This window comes from Rhea americana, unplaced genomic scaffold (genome assembly GCF_003343005.1).
Source record: "Rhea americana isolate MKP2758 unplaced genomic scaffold, rheAme1 scaffold_51, whole genome shotgun sequence".
NCBI classification, from domain to species: Eukaryota; Metazoa; Chordata; class Aves; order Rheiformes; family Rheidae; genus Rhea; species Rhea americana.
In genome coordinates this window covers 5,139,059-5,158,091 of record NW_028186657.1, presented here as the reverse complement: position 1 = coordinate 5,158,091, position 19,033 = coordinate 5,139,059, and the positions used below count along the sequence as shown (strand labels likewise).

Here is a 19,033-nt window from a genome sequence, read left to right as displayed (position 1 = left end):
CGTAATACATCCTAGAGGTGATGCAACTGCAATGCCTTGTTGAAAGATATTTTAATACTTCACATATCAGCCCTATATTCCAGTACTACTGCTACTGCAACCTATCCAGGTACAGGAKCAATTTTCAAACTTCAGGAAATGTATCTGCACTGGAAGTATATGAGCAAGTCAAACTTATAGTTCAGAAATCAGCTCTAAGAGACACCATGTCAGATACTCACCCTTCGTATTTACCTGAAACAAAGATTTTTTTTTTAACCTTTCAGGTGCTAGTTTAAATGCAGCTTGAGTTGGTACTAAACTATGAAGAACAGTAGATAAGAAACTGTRTATTTTCTGACAGGTCATTCATCCGGAGCCTAACACGCTCATCTTAACAGCTCATTTGTGTCTGCTGTCTTGACATTCTGACACTTGCTGTCAAGGTTCCCTTCCAAGGCAGCTAGGTGCTTCGGTATTCAACACCACTGCCCTAATCTGCAGTGGCACATACCAGTCTCTGACAACTAATATAAAATCAGCATCTATGGAATCCAAATAAAAAAAAAATATTAATAGCTTCTCTATTATGCAAACCAGACATTTAAAACAACACAGGACACTAATTATGAAAAAGGCATTTATTATTTACACAACTGCTATAGTTCCTTAAGAACAATATATCTCATTTTTATTTGAAAGGGTCAGTCTTCTTTCAAGTACATGAACTGCATAATGCACAACTGTCGGTAATGCCAAACAGCAGTCACATCACACTTTTATAGTGCAGGCATAAGCAGCGCAAGTAAATGATATTTTAAGAACAGTATGGCTGAATATTGTATTTAAACACAGTGTTTGCACTTTGACAAGATTTAGCTAGAAGAGAACAAGGGTTTTTTGCTCATGCTTTGTTAGGAATATGACTTTCCCATCTGAGATTTAAACCCTTTATCTGACAGAAAAGAATATTTCTTTTTCTGATAGACTGCTTTTCACTTACCAAGTAAGAGTAGATTTCTCTCCCTCAAACTTCAATCCTTTGTTTTCCAGTAAACACTGCTTTATAGTACAAGTTCTGACATAGGGGTAAATTGGCCATAGAGGTGGTATTTTTCCATCTTACCGTCTTGCACAGAGAAACACTGACATACTAATACATACCAAACTTAGACAACTTGTAATTTATAGACTTAAATACTTGAATGGGAGAGGGGGGGACTGTTTCTAAAGATGGAGGGAAGAGAGGGCTCATACAATTCATACACTGCCAAGGCTGGCTCCTTACTCAACTTTTTTTGGTCTAAATATTTTTTTTTCTAGTTTCAGAATGATTTTGGTCTTTAATAGTTATGGTTGTATTTCGGTAGCAAAGGAAAGGAGARTATTTTTAGTAGTAATGCCAGAACTGAATGCAAGAAAAAGTAATTGACTTGTTTCTCCCTTTTTTGAGCTTTGAGCTTATTGCTGTGATCTTTTTTAAAAAACCCACAACCAACCAACTGGAAGACCAAGTATAGCAGTCATTCTGGCATTGGATCCAGTGTCCAGCACTATTATACTCTAGCATAAAAGCAAGGAAAAGTCCAATGATCTTAGTTAWGTTCCCTTCAATTCAGTGCCACACAACTTTATTAGTGTTATTGTCCTTGCTTCTTTGAAAGATACCTGAAAGAAACAAAAGTAGTTTTAAACAAAAAAGAGGTGAGCAGAAATATATAGTATTTTTATAAGCCTAATGTATGAACCTACTTTCTTTTCTCAATAGCAAGCCTTCAAAGTCTTTTCCCGTAAGGAAAACAAATGCTGATTATGAACTCCTGAGAAAAATGCATGGAAAAAGGGGTCCATACTGTCAAAACACTAAATTTAGGGAAGTAGCTTAAACACCATAGCCTTAAATTCTACTCAGACTAAAGGACCTTTGTAACTGGAAGTGATGCTCATCTGTTCATTTGCTTCTAGTCTTTCCACAGATTATCTTAAGCATGATAAAGTAGGGCCAAGGATACAAGGAAGAAAGAATTCTGATTTTGTTCTTACCTTTCCCAATGTTTGTGATTCAGCTCCAAGAAGTCATCTAATTTTGCTATTTCTTTGAGGTACTGAGTGAGCTTTAGAAGCTCCTTGTCTTTATCCCGATTTAAATGTGCTTTCATGAAAGGTCTTATCTATATAAAAGAAGTAAATTGGGTATAAGCATTCGTTTAAATAAAAATTCTTCCAATTGTCTAACATTTACCATCTAATTAAAACATATTTTTAGTACTATTCAAAGTTATAACTTCTCTTAACTAAGAGAAAGGCAAACCTTCCTCCATTAGTGGCTACCTCTAGTTTGTCTTGATATTAATGTAATCTGGACTATAGGGTTTTTGCTCTGTATGCCCACCAGGAAGTAATTTATCCTGTTAGTTTTGCAGTCCTTCAAGCTTTCCCCTCCTAGCCAGGCAGAATGACAAATTGATCTGCAATAGACTGTCACATTTTCTAATTTCAGAGATTGTACTACAGGAGACATGAGGGGTTTTCAGCTCTGCTTAATGAGTTATGTGGCCTCACTGGAGCCAGAAGCTTCTCCCTCCCCCTCCCCCCAATAAAAATTGCAATCATAGCTTCAGTGACAAAAGAGATGTCAGAAATAAAGCTTATCTGACAATTGCTTTAACCTTGGAATACACTATACCTGTGCCTTGTTTTATCTATTTAACATTCTTACCTGCAGCTCTGTTAATGTTTTGACAAACATCTTTGAGATCCAAGCTAGAGGGAGCTCTCTTGGCAATCCTCTCCCAGAAAGATTTTTGATAATTCTTTAATGCTCATAAGAGTGTACAGTTCTGATTACTATCTTTTTGTCAGATCTCACCAATTGCCATTTTCTTCAAATTATGGATATTTTCAAACAAACATCTGTATTGCTGCATTTGCAAACAATTTTTTTTAAAAAAATTTGGAGGTTCTTTTAGTACTGTATTGCTGCACTGCACGTTCTATTACTAGAAATTTAAGTTGCACACGTCCTATCTAGARCAACAATGACGAAGAGTTTTGGAACAGGAACTGGTTGATAATTTTATAAAATGAAATATTCACTGTTCTGCAGTGAAAATGGCTCCAGGTATTATTTTCCAGGATCAGAATGCCTGCTATTACATCTGCACTAACACAAAGTACAGCATCTTGATATTTGACTTGTTTTCTGACTATAACTACTCTTGAGATTGTACATCAGCTGTCTTAATGGTAGATGTCAGGAATGCCCAACCTGATTAGGTTTTGCAAGTGCAATTTAAGCAGAAATAATAATTTCAATGATTTCAGCAGTCTCTTGAAAGCTCACTTAATAGTGAATCAAAGTGTATTTAATAGTGAATCAAAAATTTTCTATTGCTTCCACAAAAACACTCTTAGGAAAACGTTAGCCCAAACAAATAGCAATTTAAGTAAAAATTAAAATAAAACATGCATCTTTACTGATTAAGTACAGCCTTTCCTTAAGATACAGTAAAAAGTCTGAGAAGGTATTTCTCAAAGTATGAGAAAAGCAGTCACAAATGAAAATTTAGTTAGAATTACCTTGAGTCCATTTTGTGGATTCATTAGGAAGTTTCGGCCAATATCATCAAACATAATAGTATTTTTTTTGCTGTAATATTCTGAAAATTTTCCCCAGATAACACCAAGAGGCTTGACCTGTGAAAATGATGCATATAAGGTACCTGAAGTAAGTAAGACTTACAGATCATAAGCAGGAGATGAAAATACCACTCCATAGGAACTTGAATGGAGGTTTGAATGGAACCTTGAATTCTTTTGATGAAAARTTAGCAGGCAGTTGGGCTTTTATAAGGGAAGAGATATTTAATGGTATCGTATGCTAAATACTCCCAACCTAAAGAAAATCTGTCTTTCGACGCTACATTTTCTTGCAACAATTTTATCTGTTATTTTATTTGAGAACACTGTTATTCAAATGAGCTACTGAAATCAAAACATTGAATATTAAAAGAGGATTTCAGTAGAAGAAGAAAATCTCTGCTTCAGAGATTCCTACAGCTTTCTTGCATGAAACTACAGCACAACTTTAACGATTTCAAGAGGGTTTCATAACATATCTGTTGAAAGTAGAAAAAGACTGGGAACAGCAATAGTACTTACATCTATTAGTCCTCTTCTAGGAGTATGCACTGTTATCATGGCAGCACTGTCCAACATGAAGGTTATCTTGTAGTTTGCATTGGTACTCACGCCTAGCTCCTGCATCACAAAGACTAATCATTAAAACTTCAGATTATGACAGTTTTACTGCTGTACAATTGAAACAACTTGTAACACATTGTAAAAGAGTAAGCTGCTGAGGATGAATAGAGGCATACTAGAAGTAGKTATGTGTTTATCATTCTCCAAGGAGAATCATAAAAGTACACCATTCTAAACAAGAGGAAAAAAGCAGACAGGAATTTTTTTGCTGTGTCTACTGTTAGAAATTCAACAACTGATGTCAGCATAAAATCAAAGCAGCTTTGCAGAAGAGCCAAAATACAGACAGCTCTTGGCCATACCTTCATGCACAACCTTTCACAAGTTCTACAGGTCTCAGAACATTGCTCTGTAACAAGGATAGCAGGCGTGTGTGTTCTATTTGTTCATTTCAGTAACTTGCAGTAAATCACAGACTGAACAAATATACAATAAAAGTTTATTGTTCCCCTTTTGTCCTGAACGTGTTCAAGATAGCTAATGACTGTCAGAAATCAAGAGACTGTCAGTCTGTATTTTAAAGATCTGATCGCTACTAAAATAAAGACTGCAACGGAAAACCATCACTTTTTTTTCTAAAAGAATCTTTGACTAGAYGAGAAGAAATCATTTCCATTTCAAATCCTTTTTAAGCTGAAGAGTAACAGTAAAAGCTGCTGACAATTTATAACACATTTTATATTGCTGACTTAACTCTGGTGCACGCAACAGCAGTAATACGCAAAACTACATAACAAGGAGAAAATAYCCACTGCAACAGCCTTCTTGCAGATACCCAGCCACACTTAAATGATCTGCTTTTACATGCAAATGAAAAGTGCTACCTACCTGGGCCAGTATCCAGTTATACTGAAAAAACTACCTGTTCTAGACCATCTGAATTCTGGGCATTAAGTAGATGGTAATTTAGAGATAAAACTTGGTTATCTGATACTGCCTCTTTATCATACTGTTTCTGTTTTTGTAGATTTAAGCAAAAACTTGAATGCTGAGTATTGCTGAAATCATTGTTTCCAGATGAAAAGTGAAACCTGCAAAGGTAAGCACTCCTGTGTGGTCAATTTAAGAAGTAGCAGTTGTCAGCTACTGGTGGGAGTCTCAAGTGATGAAGATGTAGGACCAGGCACAGAAAGGCTGTGATTCAGTAGCACAGAAAAAGGCTTGGGAAGGTGACCCAAAATGTGGTAAGAAGACATAGAAGTGCAGAAAGGTTACCAGTGCAAGAGAAAGAGCAAAGTTTGGAGCAATTGCTTTCCACTTGGTAAAATCCTAGGGCTACAGACCATGGTACAGAGAATCTGCATATGATTATGTGTAGCAAAACAAAGGATTTACCTTGTATGTAAACCCCACATACAAAGTGTGATGCTTGCATATATTAGGGACTGAAACAAAGCCAAAGGAAGGTTAATGATTAACTTTGTAGACTTACTTCATCATACTCACACTTACTTTTATGTGCTACAGGGCTTTTGTTTACAGCCACAGAACTAACCACATAAGCAACAGCCACAAGCTCTTTCAAGAATATTTTAGTAACTTGCTCATTCTAGATTAAAATCATGGTTTGATACTACAGGATCTAAGTTTTTTTTTTTTCCCCTAGATGTAGCAGACTTGATTCAGATAGAGTTGTGCTACTGCCACAGAAGTTATTTTTACAGGTCTTAATAGTGTTTCATTTGCATGGAACTCCATTTCATAGCTCTGATCAAAGGTTTTCATTTCAGAGATCAATATGAAGGATTTTTATCTGTTCAGAAAAACTGAAGCAAATAACTATTTTGAGCAAAATAAAATTGTAATTTGTTCTTTGCTGAGATTAGAAACTGAAAAAATGGTCAGTCTGTAACAAAGAGAGTGGAAATTAAAACTCTGAATTTAGAAGAGTTTCCCCTGAAACTGTTTTGATTTYGAGGCATAAAAAAACCCTCATAAACCAAACGTACAGTAATTTTTACTAAGCTCCTGAGCTTTACATTTAAGCCTGGCTGTAAATATGTTTATCACTAGATCAGCTGTGCAAAACTGGCTAGTTGCCTCATTTAGGTACGGAAGGAACCAGGACTGAAAGAAAAACTCTTATGGATGTTTTRACAAAGCAGAGGAAGCAACAGGCACACAGTTGCAAGAGGTACAAGATAAATATGAAAGGGGCTTCCTCTTGCTAACTTACTCCTGCATGCCACATTTATCCACTCCTTAAAAAAAAAGAAAAAAGAAAAAAAAAGAAAAAAGGTATTACACATAACACTATAATTAGAGCTAAAACATGAAAGCAACAGTGAAGGCTGCAGTGACTAATCTATTTCAGTAAGTAYCACCTAGTGTTTAGTTGTGCTAAATTTAGGACCCACTGCTGTGAAGTTTGTGTGGAATTCTAAAATTAGATTTAATCTAGTTTTGTGATAAAAATATGTTAAAGTGTCTATAAACATCTAGAAAACTCAGATTTTGATTTAGATGAGTTTCCCGGTTGCTAATCCTCTTTACAGTGCTGACAATAAGAGCAACTATATGAAGTTAGCCAGATGAGAAATAAATTAGTATTTTCAGAATAACTCACTTTCATTTTAGCTTCAATCCACTTCATATTAGTAGCAGCTGAAACAAAAGGGAAAAAACAAAGTTGTTTTTTTTTTTAAGGCCAAAAACCTGTTCACTTAACTTATCAAATTTGTACACAAACTGTCATTTCAGAATTATCTATCCTTATTACAGCTTCAGRTTACTGCCTTTAAGTTATTCTGCCTTTGTGGAAGTTTATTTTTATTTGGAAAAGCCTACTTTTCAAAAGAATACATACACTAAGCACTGCATATATTCAAAACTGTTTCCTACATCAGCTATTGCTGAACTAAGCCTGCAGAGTGATACAAAGTAGACTACATCTGGTCTGTGGAACTATATKGACTTTACAGAATTTTTAACTGGAAGCAATGGTAAGAATACTTAAGGCCTGTAAGGGACAAAATGTCAACACTGCCCATTGATTTAAGAATTTGTGGAACTATTTCTCAAGACTATAAAAATTAAATTTTGTGATACAATTTTAGTATGGTTTAAAACCTGTCTTGGGTAAAGTCTGCTTTCCAGCTGTTGGACAGGAAGTGAAACAGCATGTTAAAGCAAACAATCCATCATTCCTGTAGACAGGAGAGTTCTGTTCATTTCCAGTTTCCCTTTGCTATGGCAGTTCACTACTTACTGTCTAGACAGATGTTATTTGTAAAGATATCTATCAAGCAATGTTTGAATACTGATTATACAATTTCATTACTGGAAGCACTTGTTTATTTGTACAAACTAACACTCAGTAAAGTAATGTTGAGCTTTATATTGTGATTAGATCCATTCAAGTGAACAATACGTGGGAGTTTTTTTCCCTCGCATAAGAATCACTGTTTTTCTAAAGTAGCTCTAATAGCTGTGTGTGAACATTCCTGGTGAATGTTACAGCCAAGTATTAAGGCATTTTTTCAGGTCTTGTGATTCTCACTAAAAAGCAATGTAAGTACTTTCTAGCCTGGTGTCTCCATTCTGAATGACAACTTACAATAAAATCTTAGTTAGCTGTTAAGTATAATACTTACACCAAATTACAATATCGTAATCCTCATAGGCAGATGTCAGGAATTCATGAAGATATGGCCTCATTAGTTCTACCCCAGTTTCAGCACACGACCTGTGGTCTGCCAAGAAGATAAGAAATTCATCATTAAGTTTAGGATGTTTAGTCTGACTTTCTTACCAGAGACCTAGAGAATTTTACTGGGGTAGCACCAGAGCACTGTGAAGTAATGAAAAATTTCTCCCTCCTGCATGCTTACTGCATAGCAAACTAGTATTCTCATTTTAAAAAGTGGAGAGAAGCAGCAGAAGCAACTTTTTTATCCATATAGTTATTTGAGGGCTTAGCTAATAGTTAAATCAGGGAGAGCTGTGTGTCTAAATATCTCCGAGCAGCCAGGCCAAGTATGTTCATGTAGCAAATTTGCAACAGCTCAGAAATAAAACAGATTCCTGCAAACTTAGTCTAGTTCATCTTGTGAACATGTATCAAGCTTCTTTCAGACACTTAAACATTGGCTATTCCAATGAGAAAACTGTTACCAGTGAAACTCCGTTAGGAGGAGACCGCTAAATAAAAGTTCTTAACTCAGTTATTACCAGATAGAATTTTGATCTCAGATTACAAACAAGTGTCATTAAAAAAGAAGATTAAGGAAAGAGAAGGACACAAACTATTAGCTACTACTGTTTATAATCAAGATGTCATGACACACCAACATCGCAGGACAATGAAGTCAGAAGGAAAATTCTGGCTTCCAAAAAAMCAGTCTGACTGAATTTTCAGGTGAAACGTGCTTTCATGCATGTCTAGTAAGTCTCTGAAAACATAATCTGAAGCTACTCTCCCACTCCCCAAAAGAGGAATCAATCATATACGGACAGAGATCATTATTTTACAACAATAAAGTCATTGCTGCTGCCCTRATATCCAAGACACAGGTTAGTCTAAAAAGAAAGGTTATTTGGGTAAAGTAGTTGGATAAAGTACTAAACTATTTCTTTTTTGTGATTTTGTGTAGAAAGTAAAGAACTAGTGCTTTAAAATCAATGGTATGCAATATATGCAAGGCACAATTCTTTTTAAAAATATCAGCAGAAGATCCCAAAATATTACAAAATAGATGTTGAGCAGTACCACACAAGCCAAAGTTAATAAAGTAGACCTGTAAAGCAAAATCAAGAAACATTAACTGGCAAATAGATTGAACTCTTAAACAAAACCACAGAACTGCATAAAATCTCACCAAATAGTGTATAATCAACATCTAGCACCAGCAGTTTTTTTCCTTCCCTTGGAGGATTCAGAATTTCCACTTTGTATTCTTTAACTCTGCGTGAAATTTTTAGTAGATTTTCTTCCCTACAAAGAGAGTAAAAGTTATAGTTAATCAAAATGCATGCAGTATATTCAATAACAGGACTATTTTAATTGATAAAACTGCTAACCTATTTTCTACTTCAACAACTTCTTCTTCAATATCAAAATCATTAACAACATCGTCATTGTCAGGGGGTGGCCCAAGAACATCTTCCTAGAGAAATGATAATAAAAGATAACTAAGATCATTAAAGTAAAATAACACTGGATATCATGTTTCTGTTACCGTGCATTACAGAGCAAACAATGGTATTATTTAACTTAAGTGATTTTCATTTCATACTGGAGTAACTAGCAAGAGATACTGAGCAATGTTAAGATTCGAGAAGTTAGCAAAAAGATCATAGTRATAGGCTTATACTTTAAGCCTAGAACAATACAGGAGTTTAATRTATACAAATTATGCAGAACAGCTTATTTACGTAAAAAACAACACCAATAGAAATCTACTGTGCTACTACTTTTACAACAATTTCTGAAATATTCTCAACTTAATATCATAGTGAGGAGATGTATAACAGTTTTTTTCCTCTTTTTTAAGTTAATTATCAAGTAAAATATTTACCAAACTCTCTTCACGAGTGCCCATCATCATGATTTTAGTGTTTGGTTTTAACTTGAGAGCGCCAAGCTTAACATCATCATCTGCAGGTTTGCCTATAATGCAAGCAGAGATTTTTCTTTATTACAGATRTTTTTAGAAAATTGTCAATATAATATATTTTGTGTTTACTTGAAATAGGCTACCCATCAAGCACCAGAATTCACAAGCTGTATTACCCTCCTCCTCCATATACAGATATAGTGCTTGTTCCACTAGCAGCAATTTAACATTTTTTAATGTAYGTTTGCAGCACTTCCACATCAGCCATTAAAAAAAGTGACTATATTGAGGTATCAATAATAAGCAACATCCAATGATGTGCAAAATTTCTATGTTCATCAAAACACTAAGTCTGGGAGGCAGATGCCCTAGYGGTATACACATCCTGACTAGGGTTAGAGGATATTTTTCCTTAAATGTCTCAGACACATCCACAACAAACAATAATTGTGAACAATTACCCTTCATCTTAAGTCCAAGTAGTTTTTGACGCTCTGGTAACACTCCAGTAAGGCCTTTAAGAGACTGCTTCAGATCCAACACTGTGTCCTCTTCTGACAGTGAGGTTATTGTATACTCCTGTCCACCCCATTTTATTATGAGAGAGAGAGACATCCTTGAATCATATGTTCCGTATTATTTTCTGGAAAATCTGCTGGAGGAGGAATAGAAAATGATCATGTAAGGAAGAAAAAGGAGACTTAATTGCTCTTTTCAGAAAACAAACTATACTATTTAAAGTTTTTTWAAAATGTTATTGAACTGAACAGATGCTAAACATGTTGAACAAAGTAYTGAAACTAAGGGAGAACGAATAACATTAAAACTAGGGCTTCAAGTTCCACCTTACTGTTATTTAGCAATGTCACATTCACTGCTTGCTCCAGCATATGCTCATTTGCTGTRTGTTCTGGACAGGTACAGCCTGTTCACTGCAAATCAGCACCTAAGCAGAGAACTACAGTATGATAAAAGTTGTTCAAATCTCAGAAATGTCTTCTGCAATAATTAGGCAACTGAACCAATCAATGATAACTTTATAACAAAACAAAACAGCAAATATAAAATACCACCAACATAAAGAAAATAAAACATTTYTGAACCAACAGTTCAATTTAAGCATTATTTTTTTCTACTCACTGTCACTAAGATCTGTATAATACCTGTAGTAATATACACCCCAGGCCATGTCTCACCATACCAATATCAAAGTAAGAGTTTGAGAACGAAGCCAAAATGCACACCTACACAATGCAATTACACTGTAAGAACCACGCATTTGTTGCGGTGCTGACGAAACCACCATAATTATACTATATTCCATTTACACAGCATCATTTATATGAACTGTTTACAGTTTGTTTATATGAACTGTTTACACTTTAGTCTTGCTTCAAGTACAGCAGAGAAGCAGAAATTTTAGCTGTACACAGAAGGGAGAAGAACGTGTTTTTCCATTAAAGTTTTRAAGTAGAGAAACAGGGAGGTAGAGAGCTAAGAAGTCTCTTCCAGATCATCAGGAAATGCAGAGAAGGCCTCTGCACCACTAATRGTGAGATTGTCTTCAAAAAAAATGCTGTTTGAAAAAAAAAATAATCAGATCTATGCAAAAATGATCCACTTTCAGGAGATGCATTATACCAAGAAATGCAGGTATAAAAATTTCGATTTACAGCCTGAGAAATGTTGGAATCAAAAAATCTGATTCTGCTCCGTCTCCAGAATCACATTCTCAGAGATTACCTAATCTCAGCCAAATACTTATTTATACTGTATTACAAATGATCAAGTAATTACTCAGGCATACCTACCATGAAACAGAGATAAGAGAGGACTAAATACAATCTGCTGGCTGAGGACACCGAAAGCCACATGTCCTCATTATTCCCTCTGAMAGCCCTGACCAGAAGCTGAAAACTGATAGTCCTGAACAACAAAAAGCCCTTTTTTTCCACCAGTAACCAGAATTAGATAAGTACCTAGTATTATCCTGTGAAAATGACCATGAGAAAAGGTTATTACAGAAGTGCTAAGAGATCCAACTGAGTTTAAGGCTGTGTAATGGCAAGCAACGGAGATGYGCAAGTGTATTATCAAAAACAATCTCTGTCCATAAAGCTTAGACTAAATTTACAAAAAAGAAAAGTTCATTGTCTCCTTTCTCACCTGCACACATACACTGACTTACCCAAAGTCATTTTGCAAGAAAATGGATGAGGCAAGAAYTGTAAGAGAACTCTGTTCTGTGTCCAGTGCTAAATTACAAAGATCATCACTCCTAACTTAAGTATTTGAGCCATCATCTGTTCTTGAAACATCTGAGCTATCATCTATTCTTACTGAGTTACAGTCCTGTCAAGATGAAAATTATCTGAAAAACAGTCTTTTTTTATTATTTGGTGCTTCTGTCTCATACACTACAGGGACTGTAGTGAGTGTAGATACCAGAACCACTGTCTAAAGTAAAACAGATTAGGACCAAAGAGAAAGCAGCAGGGATTTTCAACATTTCTACCACCTAGGCTGGTCAGCATGTGGAACTGAAACTTAGGAATGTGACATCTGCTCTACTTAATTACATTTTCCAAGCCCTTAAAAGCTTCCTGGCCCATTAAGGTCTACAGTGACAGGCTGAAAAATCACTGTGACAGAGAATTTGGTTCAAGTTATGTTGCTGTAGCTGCACCGTTGCATTACACCACTTTCCTCGGAAGATTACAGAGCGATCCACGTCCTGAAGCTCCTGGATGCTTTACGGTGCGACTGTGTGATTATTTCCTTAGACACGGGAGCAGCTGCGTAGGAGGCGCTTTCCGCGGCGCTTCAGCGGGTGAAGGAGGAATCGGGTTTCAGACCAAAGGCCGCTGCGAGCGAACCAGCATCGGCAGCGCCCCCCTCCCAGCGCTGCTGCCCCGGCCCCGCTCGGCCGGGAGCCGCCGGCCCCCGCAGGCGTTACGGTGAGCACGGACGGGCCCGGGGCCGCCCCAGGCCCAGACACACCGGGCTGGCCCGGCGGTCACGCCGCCGCTCCCGCGGGGTCGCGCCGCCACCCTCGGCCCCGCTCCCAGCCGCTGCCGCCCCAGGCCCGGCCGCGGCGGCGCGGCGCGGCGCGGCCCCTCACCCTGGCAACGGAACCGGCGCCTTCCCGGGATCCGCGCACCGGAAGCGGAACTGGCGCCGGCCGGAAGCGGCGGGGGCGGATGTGCGCGGTGCCGCGCCGCTCTCCCGGGCGACGGGCGGCAGCCGTCGCCATGGCAACGCGGCGGCCCGGGCCGGGGCCGGGGCCGGCGGCTGCCGCGCGCCGCCGCTTCGCTTCTGAGCCGGCTCTTTGCGGGCCTGTGATCGTGCCGCTCGGTCCGGGGCCCCGCTGTGGTCCTGGGGAAGCGGCTCCAGCGGCCGAGGTCCGGGGCACGGACGGCAGCCGTACTTCGGGGGCAGAAAAACGTATTTGGCGCAAAGCTGGTCTTTTGCACTGAGTTATTCTGCTACCGAGAAGAGAGTAACGCAGTTCAGCAGGAAGCACGAAGTGGAGTTTATGCGGACTGCAGTTCCCCTTGGCGTCGGTAGAGGGGCTGTTAAATTTGAGGGAGGCAATGAAAGTTGCGGTCTTCCCTCACCTTACCTGTCTGGCTCTGTAGCAAGATTAGATTTTTTTTCCCCCCTTTTCTGAGATAAATAGGGAAGGGAACAAAAGAGGAGASGTGAGCGCCCAGGAAACAAGTAAAACTTTACTGCTTTCTCAGAAAGGCCTCAATACATTTAGGAGTCGTTCCTATCAAGTATATCAAATCTTTRCAAGTAAGTACAAAATAAATAAAACCTCGCTAGAAGCTGATTTATCACAGTCTGTTTCTTTCCTAAGTGGAAGTGAATTTAATGTATTTCCAGCTTGAATATGTATTTTCAGTTCTGTTCTATATTCAATTTTTAGCATAGAAGTGATTTGGTTTCCAAAAGAGCAGTTCAAAAGGGAGACTACTGCAGTGGCTGTTCCTGTCTACTTGCAAAAACATGTAAAACAAAGCGGTGTGTGTCTCAGTCCCGAAGAGTTTTCTTTGTCCTTCTATGGTACATCCTTGCCTTCTGCTGAGGCTGTGCATTACAGGTAGTGCTGGAAAGCTTCCAAAGCAGCAACTGAAGTCACACCCTGTCATAAAACTATGCACCCTGCAGGCCTGTTAAAAAAATCAGGCTAGGAAAGCAGAATGTAGTGTATAGCCTCTCTAGTTTTTGTAGTCTTTCTAATACATTTTTATGAATGTTAGATTAGCTTTTAAAAGGCTGTCTTTTAGAGACAAAAGGAGACAGCAGGGGTCTTGGTTTTATTTATTTATTTTCTCTTCGAGGAGAATTATGAAAAAGTTTAAGTATTTTTGCGGATATTTAATTTCATGTATGATACTGGTACTTTAGTATCCTGAAGCCTGAGCCATGACTAGGACTTCTTTGTGCTAGTTTAGAAACACTCTGATCTTGACAACATTCGTGTGCCACACATAAATACATCCTTTTTCTCGGCTATGAAAACACGGGGTAGGGGGGGACTCAGTCCTAACATTAGTAAGCGAAGAGTGGTCAAGTAATGACTTAAGACCACATAGTTCTAATTCAGAGCCCAAACAGCACTGCCTTTTTGCTGTACTAAGACATTTGTGTTGTGGTGGTATTCTTTGGGTCTAGACTATAGTAAACTCCTGGAGATCAAGAAGAAAGAAAAAGTAGTGAGGAAATTTTAAAGCAAATGCTTACTGTCTCTCATCCCGATGTGCACTGTGTCCTGGGATGCTACAGAGCAAAAGAAAAGAAGTGACTGCAAGACAAATTGATGCCTAATGGCTGCATTCCAGTACCTTATGTTCACAGCAAGCATTTCTGAGCATTTTGAGGAATATGCTCCTATGTATACTCAAGCCGAGGAGCTAATCTCCTAAATTGCTGTGCATGCTGCGTATTAGAAAACAAAAATCCCTTAGGAAAATCCATGTAGCAACTCTATTTGGAGAATGGTAGATCAGGATCCTTTAAAATGGTTACTTATAGTTGAAAATGGTATGGAAATCTCAAAAGGTTATTTTGAGAGATGTATTAACACAAAGTTTAAATCAGGTGGAGAAAAGGAGTTTGAAAGTAAAGGTAATGACATTGCAAGGCTGAGGGAGGATAAATATCTGATATATTCTTTGACTTAAATGAGTGCAGAATCAGTGCAGATGTTAATGTGATAGACTGTGAATGAGCAACATCCCAGATTTCAAGGTTTTGCAACTTTTTTTTTCAATTTGCTTTTTGTGCTCAGAAAATTCATTTGAGTGTGTACCAGTCTTTCCACTCCATTTCTAAACTGAACCCATGCTAGGAAAAAAATCTAGAAGGGAGCCCATATTCTCCTTTGGGCACAAAAGAATCCTTAAATACAGTTCTATACCAGTGTATTTTACTGTGAATGCTACTGTTTCATGTATTTTCTTTTCCTTTCTCAACTCTCTTCCATTCATTACTTTTTCCTAGTCCCTTTTCTCCATTTTATAATTTGTTCTAGGCAGGCAATGAGGGCAATGATGTCTGAGAATGTCAAACTTGCCTTTATTGTACAAGTGGTGCCAGACCAATGCAGATTTCTGTGCAAGCCTTCTGTTCTTTTCATGACCACTAATGATAAATGTAATATAACAGACAGCATGGTTTCCTGGGTGCTGCCATCACTGTGGCCTAGAAACACTAGCCTTTGAATGTACACTGTAATTCTGAGTCACTATGTGACTCCAGGCAAAGCACGGAGAGCTGGATTCTTGGTGTTCAATAATGTGATGTGCTGTTGTAGCTAGCAGCTCAGCTGGAGACATGGAAATGCCTCAAGTTTGAAATGAAGCACATTTTCAAGTGATCACTAATACAGCAAGTGCCTATCTCGGCTTCCTCATCAGTTAAGTGGAGGTTAGCATAATATTTATCTAGCTTCCTCACAAGATCTTTTTCAATATGATTTAATTAATGTTGGCACTGTGAGATGCTATAAATACTAGGAGGTTGTACCAATATACCATATGATTCTGTACTTTCTGAATGTGACTGTTATTTTTCTGCCACTGTTTGGCCCAATTATTTTTATTTTATTTACTTCAGTTCTTTGTATTCTAGATTATGCCCAACTGGCAAGTGACCTTGGGAGAGAACTGTGATTCTTTTGTTCACAGAACAAAACCTGATTCATCACTTTCCTTACATCACCACTCAGCTCTCTAGCTTCTCAATGCAGAGTTTGGTAGAGCTCTTCCTTAGGTAAATTGTAAATTACAGCAACTGTTTATCTTTTTAGAGTCAAGGCTCTTCAGTATTATGAACATGGTAAAAATAGCTATATAGCTCACATGATTATATATATCAGAGATACTGTAGAGGTGGTATTCTGCACTGAAAAGCAATGAGGGTGGAAGAAAAACTGCGGGTCCGTAAGAAACCAAGTTATGCGGAAAAACTTAGCAAATAGGATCACAGGTGGTGAATAGCAGAGGAGATTCTGACATGGTGACCACAGAGTAAGATTAGGTAAATCAGAGAAAGAGATGTGTTGGCTAAGTCTCTATTSTGGAACTGAGTAACGTTTCTAGTTCCTATGTCTGAGTATGTGTTTCTGCAGGAATTACTGTTTATTTGTTTCTGTGTTTAGTGAATGAGATAAGATTACAAGAAAAGAACACACAGGTTTTGATGGCTGGCTGCCATCTGTATTATAAGGCACGTACATAAGGCACCAAGTTAGTTTTCATGGGCATTCTTAATGTTTACATTATTTAACTTATGTCTGTTTGACTTTTCTGTGGACCTAATTGTTAAATAAAACACTACATTATGCTACATGACYTCCTGGTTATTAAGACATACCTTTGTGTTATGAATATTTATTGAAACAGGTGATTATAAAAAACTTCAAATGATACTTCCAATGTTATTGTCTATCTTAGGCATGCAGTGTCCTTCCATTTCAGTGTATTCTGCTGCTCTTGAGAATTCTTATGAGAGATTTTCTTTGTATGCAGTTTGGGGTGCTGGCATTTGTCCATGCACATAGACAAATCAAACTTCCACATTATCTGAACTCTGAGAAGCTCTTTTGAAAGTTTTAATGAGACATCTCCATGCTGGCCCACTTTAGTCCTCCGTTACTGATTGCTGAAAGTTTGGAATCAAAGTGCCTCTGCTAATAATGAAAAACAAACAATCCTTGAATTCGGAACTCCTAGCAACCTAATGTCAAACATAGAAAAGGCTTTTAAAATTCCAGAGCAATGAAGCAGAAAGTTGAGGTACTTTTAAAAAGACATGCCTGACAGTAAAACAGTGATAAAGCCACACACCTGGTCTGCCATTAGAAAGCTTGTGCTTTTCTGAAGTAATAAATTTTAAGAATTACATGATGAGAGGTGATGGAATGAAATGAAGGTGGAGCTCAGTTCCTATCGTTTGCTTGCTGTGATGGGAGAATTTTGGTGATTTGTTACAATACTTTCATGATATGAATACTTCTAAGATAGTAACAGAGATCTGCACTGTCTCTCCTATAAGTTCTTCTTGTTCTCTACAGTTGTGAACGTATGTTTTCTCTCTCCACTAGTTGCCATCTTTTTCTCAGATGCATCGCTGAAGACAGGAGGTAGGATTCACAGAGGCAACCATTGCCCTTGACTAAACAGCATAGAACCAAGCCCACAAAGAACAGAAGTGATTTGTGCTTTTTTTTAACATGTGGTGCAAGAATACCAGCAGTCCACAGAGATCAGCATGCAATTGTTATGCCTTACATGACAACTGGTTCATACACCTTGTGATAAGAAGCGGGGTACTGGTACTGACTAGTTTTAGGGAGTAAGAGTGACTAATTAGTGACTAGGCTGAGCCAAACATAACAACGGGGTGGCTGGAGTCTGCTGGAAACCATTTTYTCCCACATTCTCTGCAGTGTTTGGAGCAATGTGTTTACTCCAGATACAAGGGAGTTACTAATCTGTTATTAATCTTGACAGYGGCAAGATTAATAAAAAGATTCATAGAACAAAGAGGAACAAGAGTAGCAAGCACTTGTCATACAGGAGCCTGTTAACTGAAGGAGGAGGAAACTAACTGGCAGCAGAGAAATTCAGTGGCTCACAGAAGCTGTGTGCAGGAGGACTCTGTAATCCCTGGAAGACGCACAGTRCTTATGAGTAATTATCACATGTGTATGAATATCCTTAGTTTGTCTGGACGTGCATATTTTGCTCTTCCTAAAGAAAATAATGWCTGAGTTCAGGAATTCTCATGTAAACAAAAAGCTTTAAACTATTTTGAGCCCATGCAAAGTTGTGTTGATAAGCTGGGCTCTCCTATGGCGCCTGAGCAACAGCTACCCTTGGAGGCCTCTGTGGGTTTGCCAGGTGGTCTCACTCCTGCAGAGGGAAACTCGGTTGAGCTGGCGCTTTTCACCAAAGGTAACACAGAAACTTTCAAATTCCCATTTTCTTCTGGTGTTTTGAAAGTGTTTGGATATTCAAAGAAGAGTAATTTTGCACAACAGAATGTGRACAGCCACCCAGCCCCCATTTTCCAGTATCTGCATTCCTCACATTGTGTGTCCTTTGTAACACCTACGTCTYGGTAAAATGCTCCAGTTCTCATTAGAGATGGGAGAAAAAAACCCAATTATTAAGTTGGCCATCCCAGCCTCTGCAAACTACAAGATTTTCCAGTTCAGTGTATCCTCTCATTCCTCACTGTGGCAAAGTTCCTCATCTCTCAGACAATGTGGCATTGTAACTTTTCAAACAAAAAGGTCAAAAACATTATTTCTCTCAGGTCGCARTTTTTCTCAGGGACACTCAGCTTAGCAGGCTGCGTCGCGGCCAACTGCCCCCGACACGCCCCTCATCTTTCTAGCTGAAAAAAAAAAAGATGACGGCACGAAGTCAGTTGTTTCCTGGCTGATTCTGCAGTGAAGATGACCACGGACGCGGCGGCACGCTGCCGGGGAACACCGAGCCCCTTCCGACCCGCTAAGCGGATTTTTCCTCTCAGCAGCCGCGCGCAGAGGATTAGGCGAACGGCGGAGCTGCCGCGGCCGCTGCTCGCGGCCTTCCGTGGGTCGTTATTCCGACTTCCGGCCGCCCTGATGAGCCCTTCACGTCTCCCGAGAGGAGGGAGAAGGGAAAAAGAAAGAAAGGAAGGGAAAAAAGGTCTTTTATCGGAATTTAAAACCAAACAGC

The 19,033-nt window shown here is 38.5% G+C and overlaps 1 protein-coding gene across 5 annotated transcripts; it reads right to left on the bottom strand.

The window, feature by feature from the left end:
* Positions 1–605: 605 nt before the first annotated feature.
* UBLCP1 (ubiquitin like domain containing CTD phosphatase 1) lies at positions 606–12,967 on the bottom strand. Of its 5 annotated transcripts, none has more exons than XM_085317966.1 (11): positions 12,919–12,967; positions 10,259–10,452; positions 9,759–9,850; positions 9,262–9,347; positions 9,060–9,175; positions 7,836–7,934; positions 6,809–6,846; positions 4,141–4,239; positions 3,559–3,675; positions 2,023–2,150; positions 606–1,647 (listed from the first exon to the last, which is right to left on the bottom strand). In XM_085317966.1, exons 2-11 carry the CDS (start codon positions 10,410–10,412, stop codon positions 1,620–1,622), a joined length of 957 nt encoding a protein of 318 aa, XP_085174092.1. In that variant the 5' UTR covers positions 10,413–10,452; positions 12,919–12,967; the 3' UTR covers positions 606–1,619. The 5 variants fall into 5 exon arrangements, with proteins under 5 accessions (XP_085174092.1, XP_085174093.1, XP_085174094.1 ...); XM_085317967.1 differs by having other exon boundaries at positions 10,259–10,449; XM_085317968.1 differs by lacking the exon at positions 12,919–12,967 and adding an exon at positions 11,986–12,370.
* Between the last annotated feature and the right edge of the window lie 6,066 nt (positions 12,968–19,033).

Coding starts and splice junctions, on each gene's coding strand:
- UBLCP1 (XM_085317966.1), bottom strand. CDS start 10,412: ATGTCTCTCTCTCTCATAATAAAATGGGGTGGACAGGAGTATACAATA. Junction 9,851..10,258: donor ACTTGGACTTAAGATGAAGG/GTAATTGTTCAC, acceptor CTTGCATTATAG/GCAAACCTGCAGATGATGAT. Junction 9,348..9,758: donor GCACTCGTGAAGAGAGTTTG/GTAAATATTTTA, acceptor TCATTTCTCTAG/GAAGATGTTCTTGGGCCACC.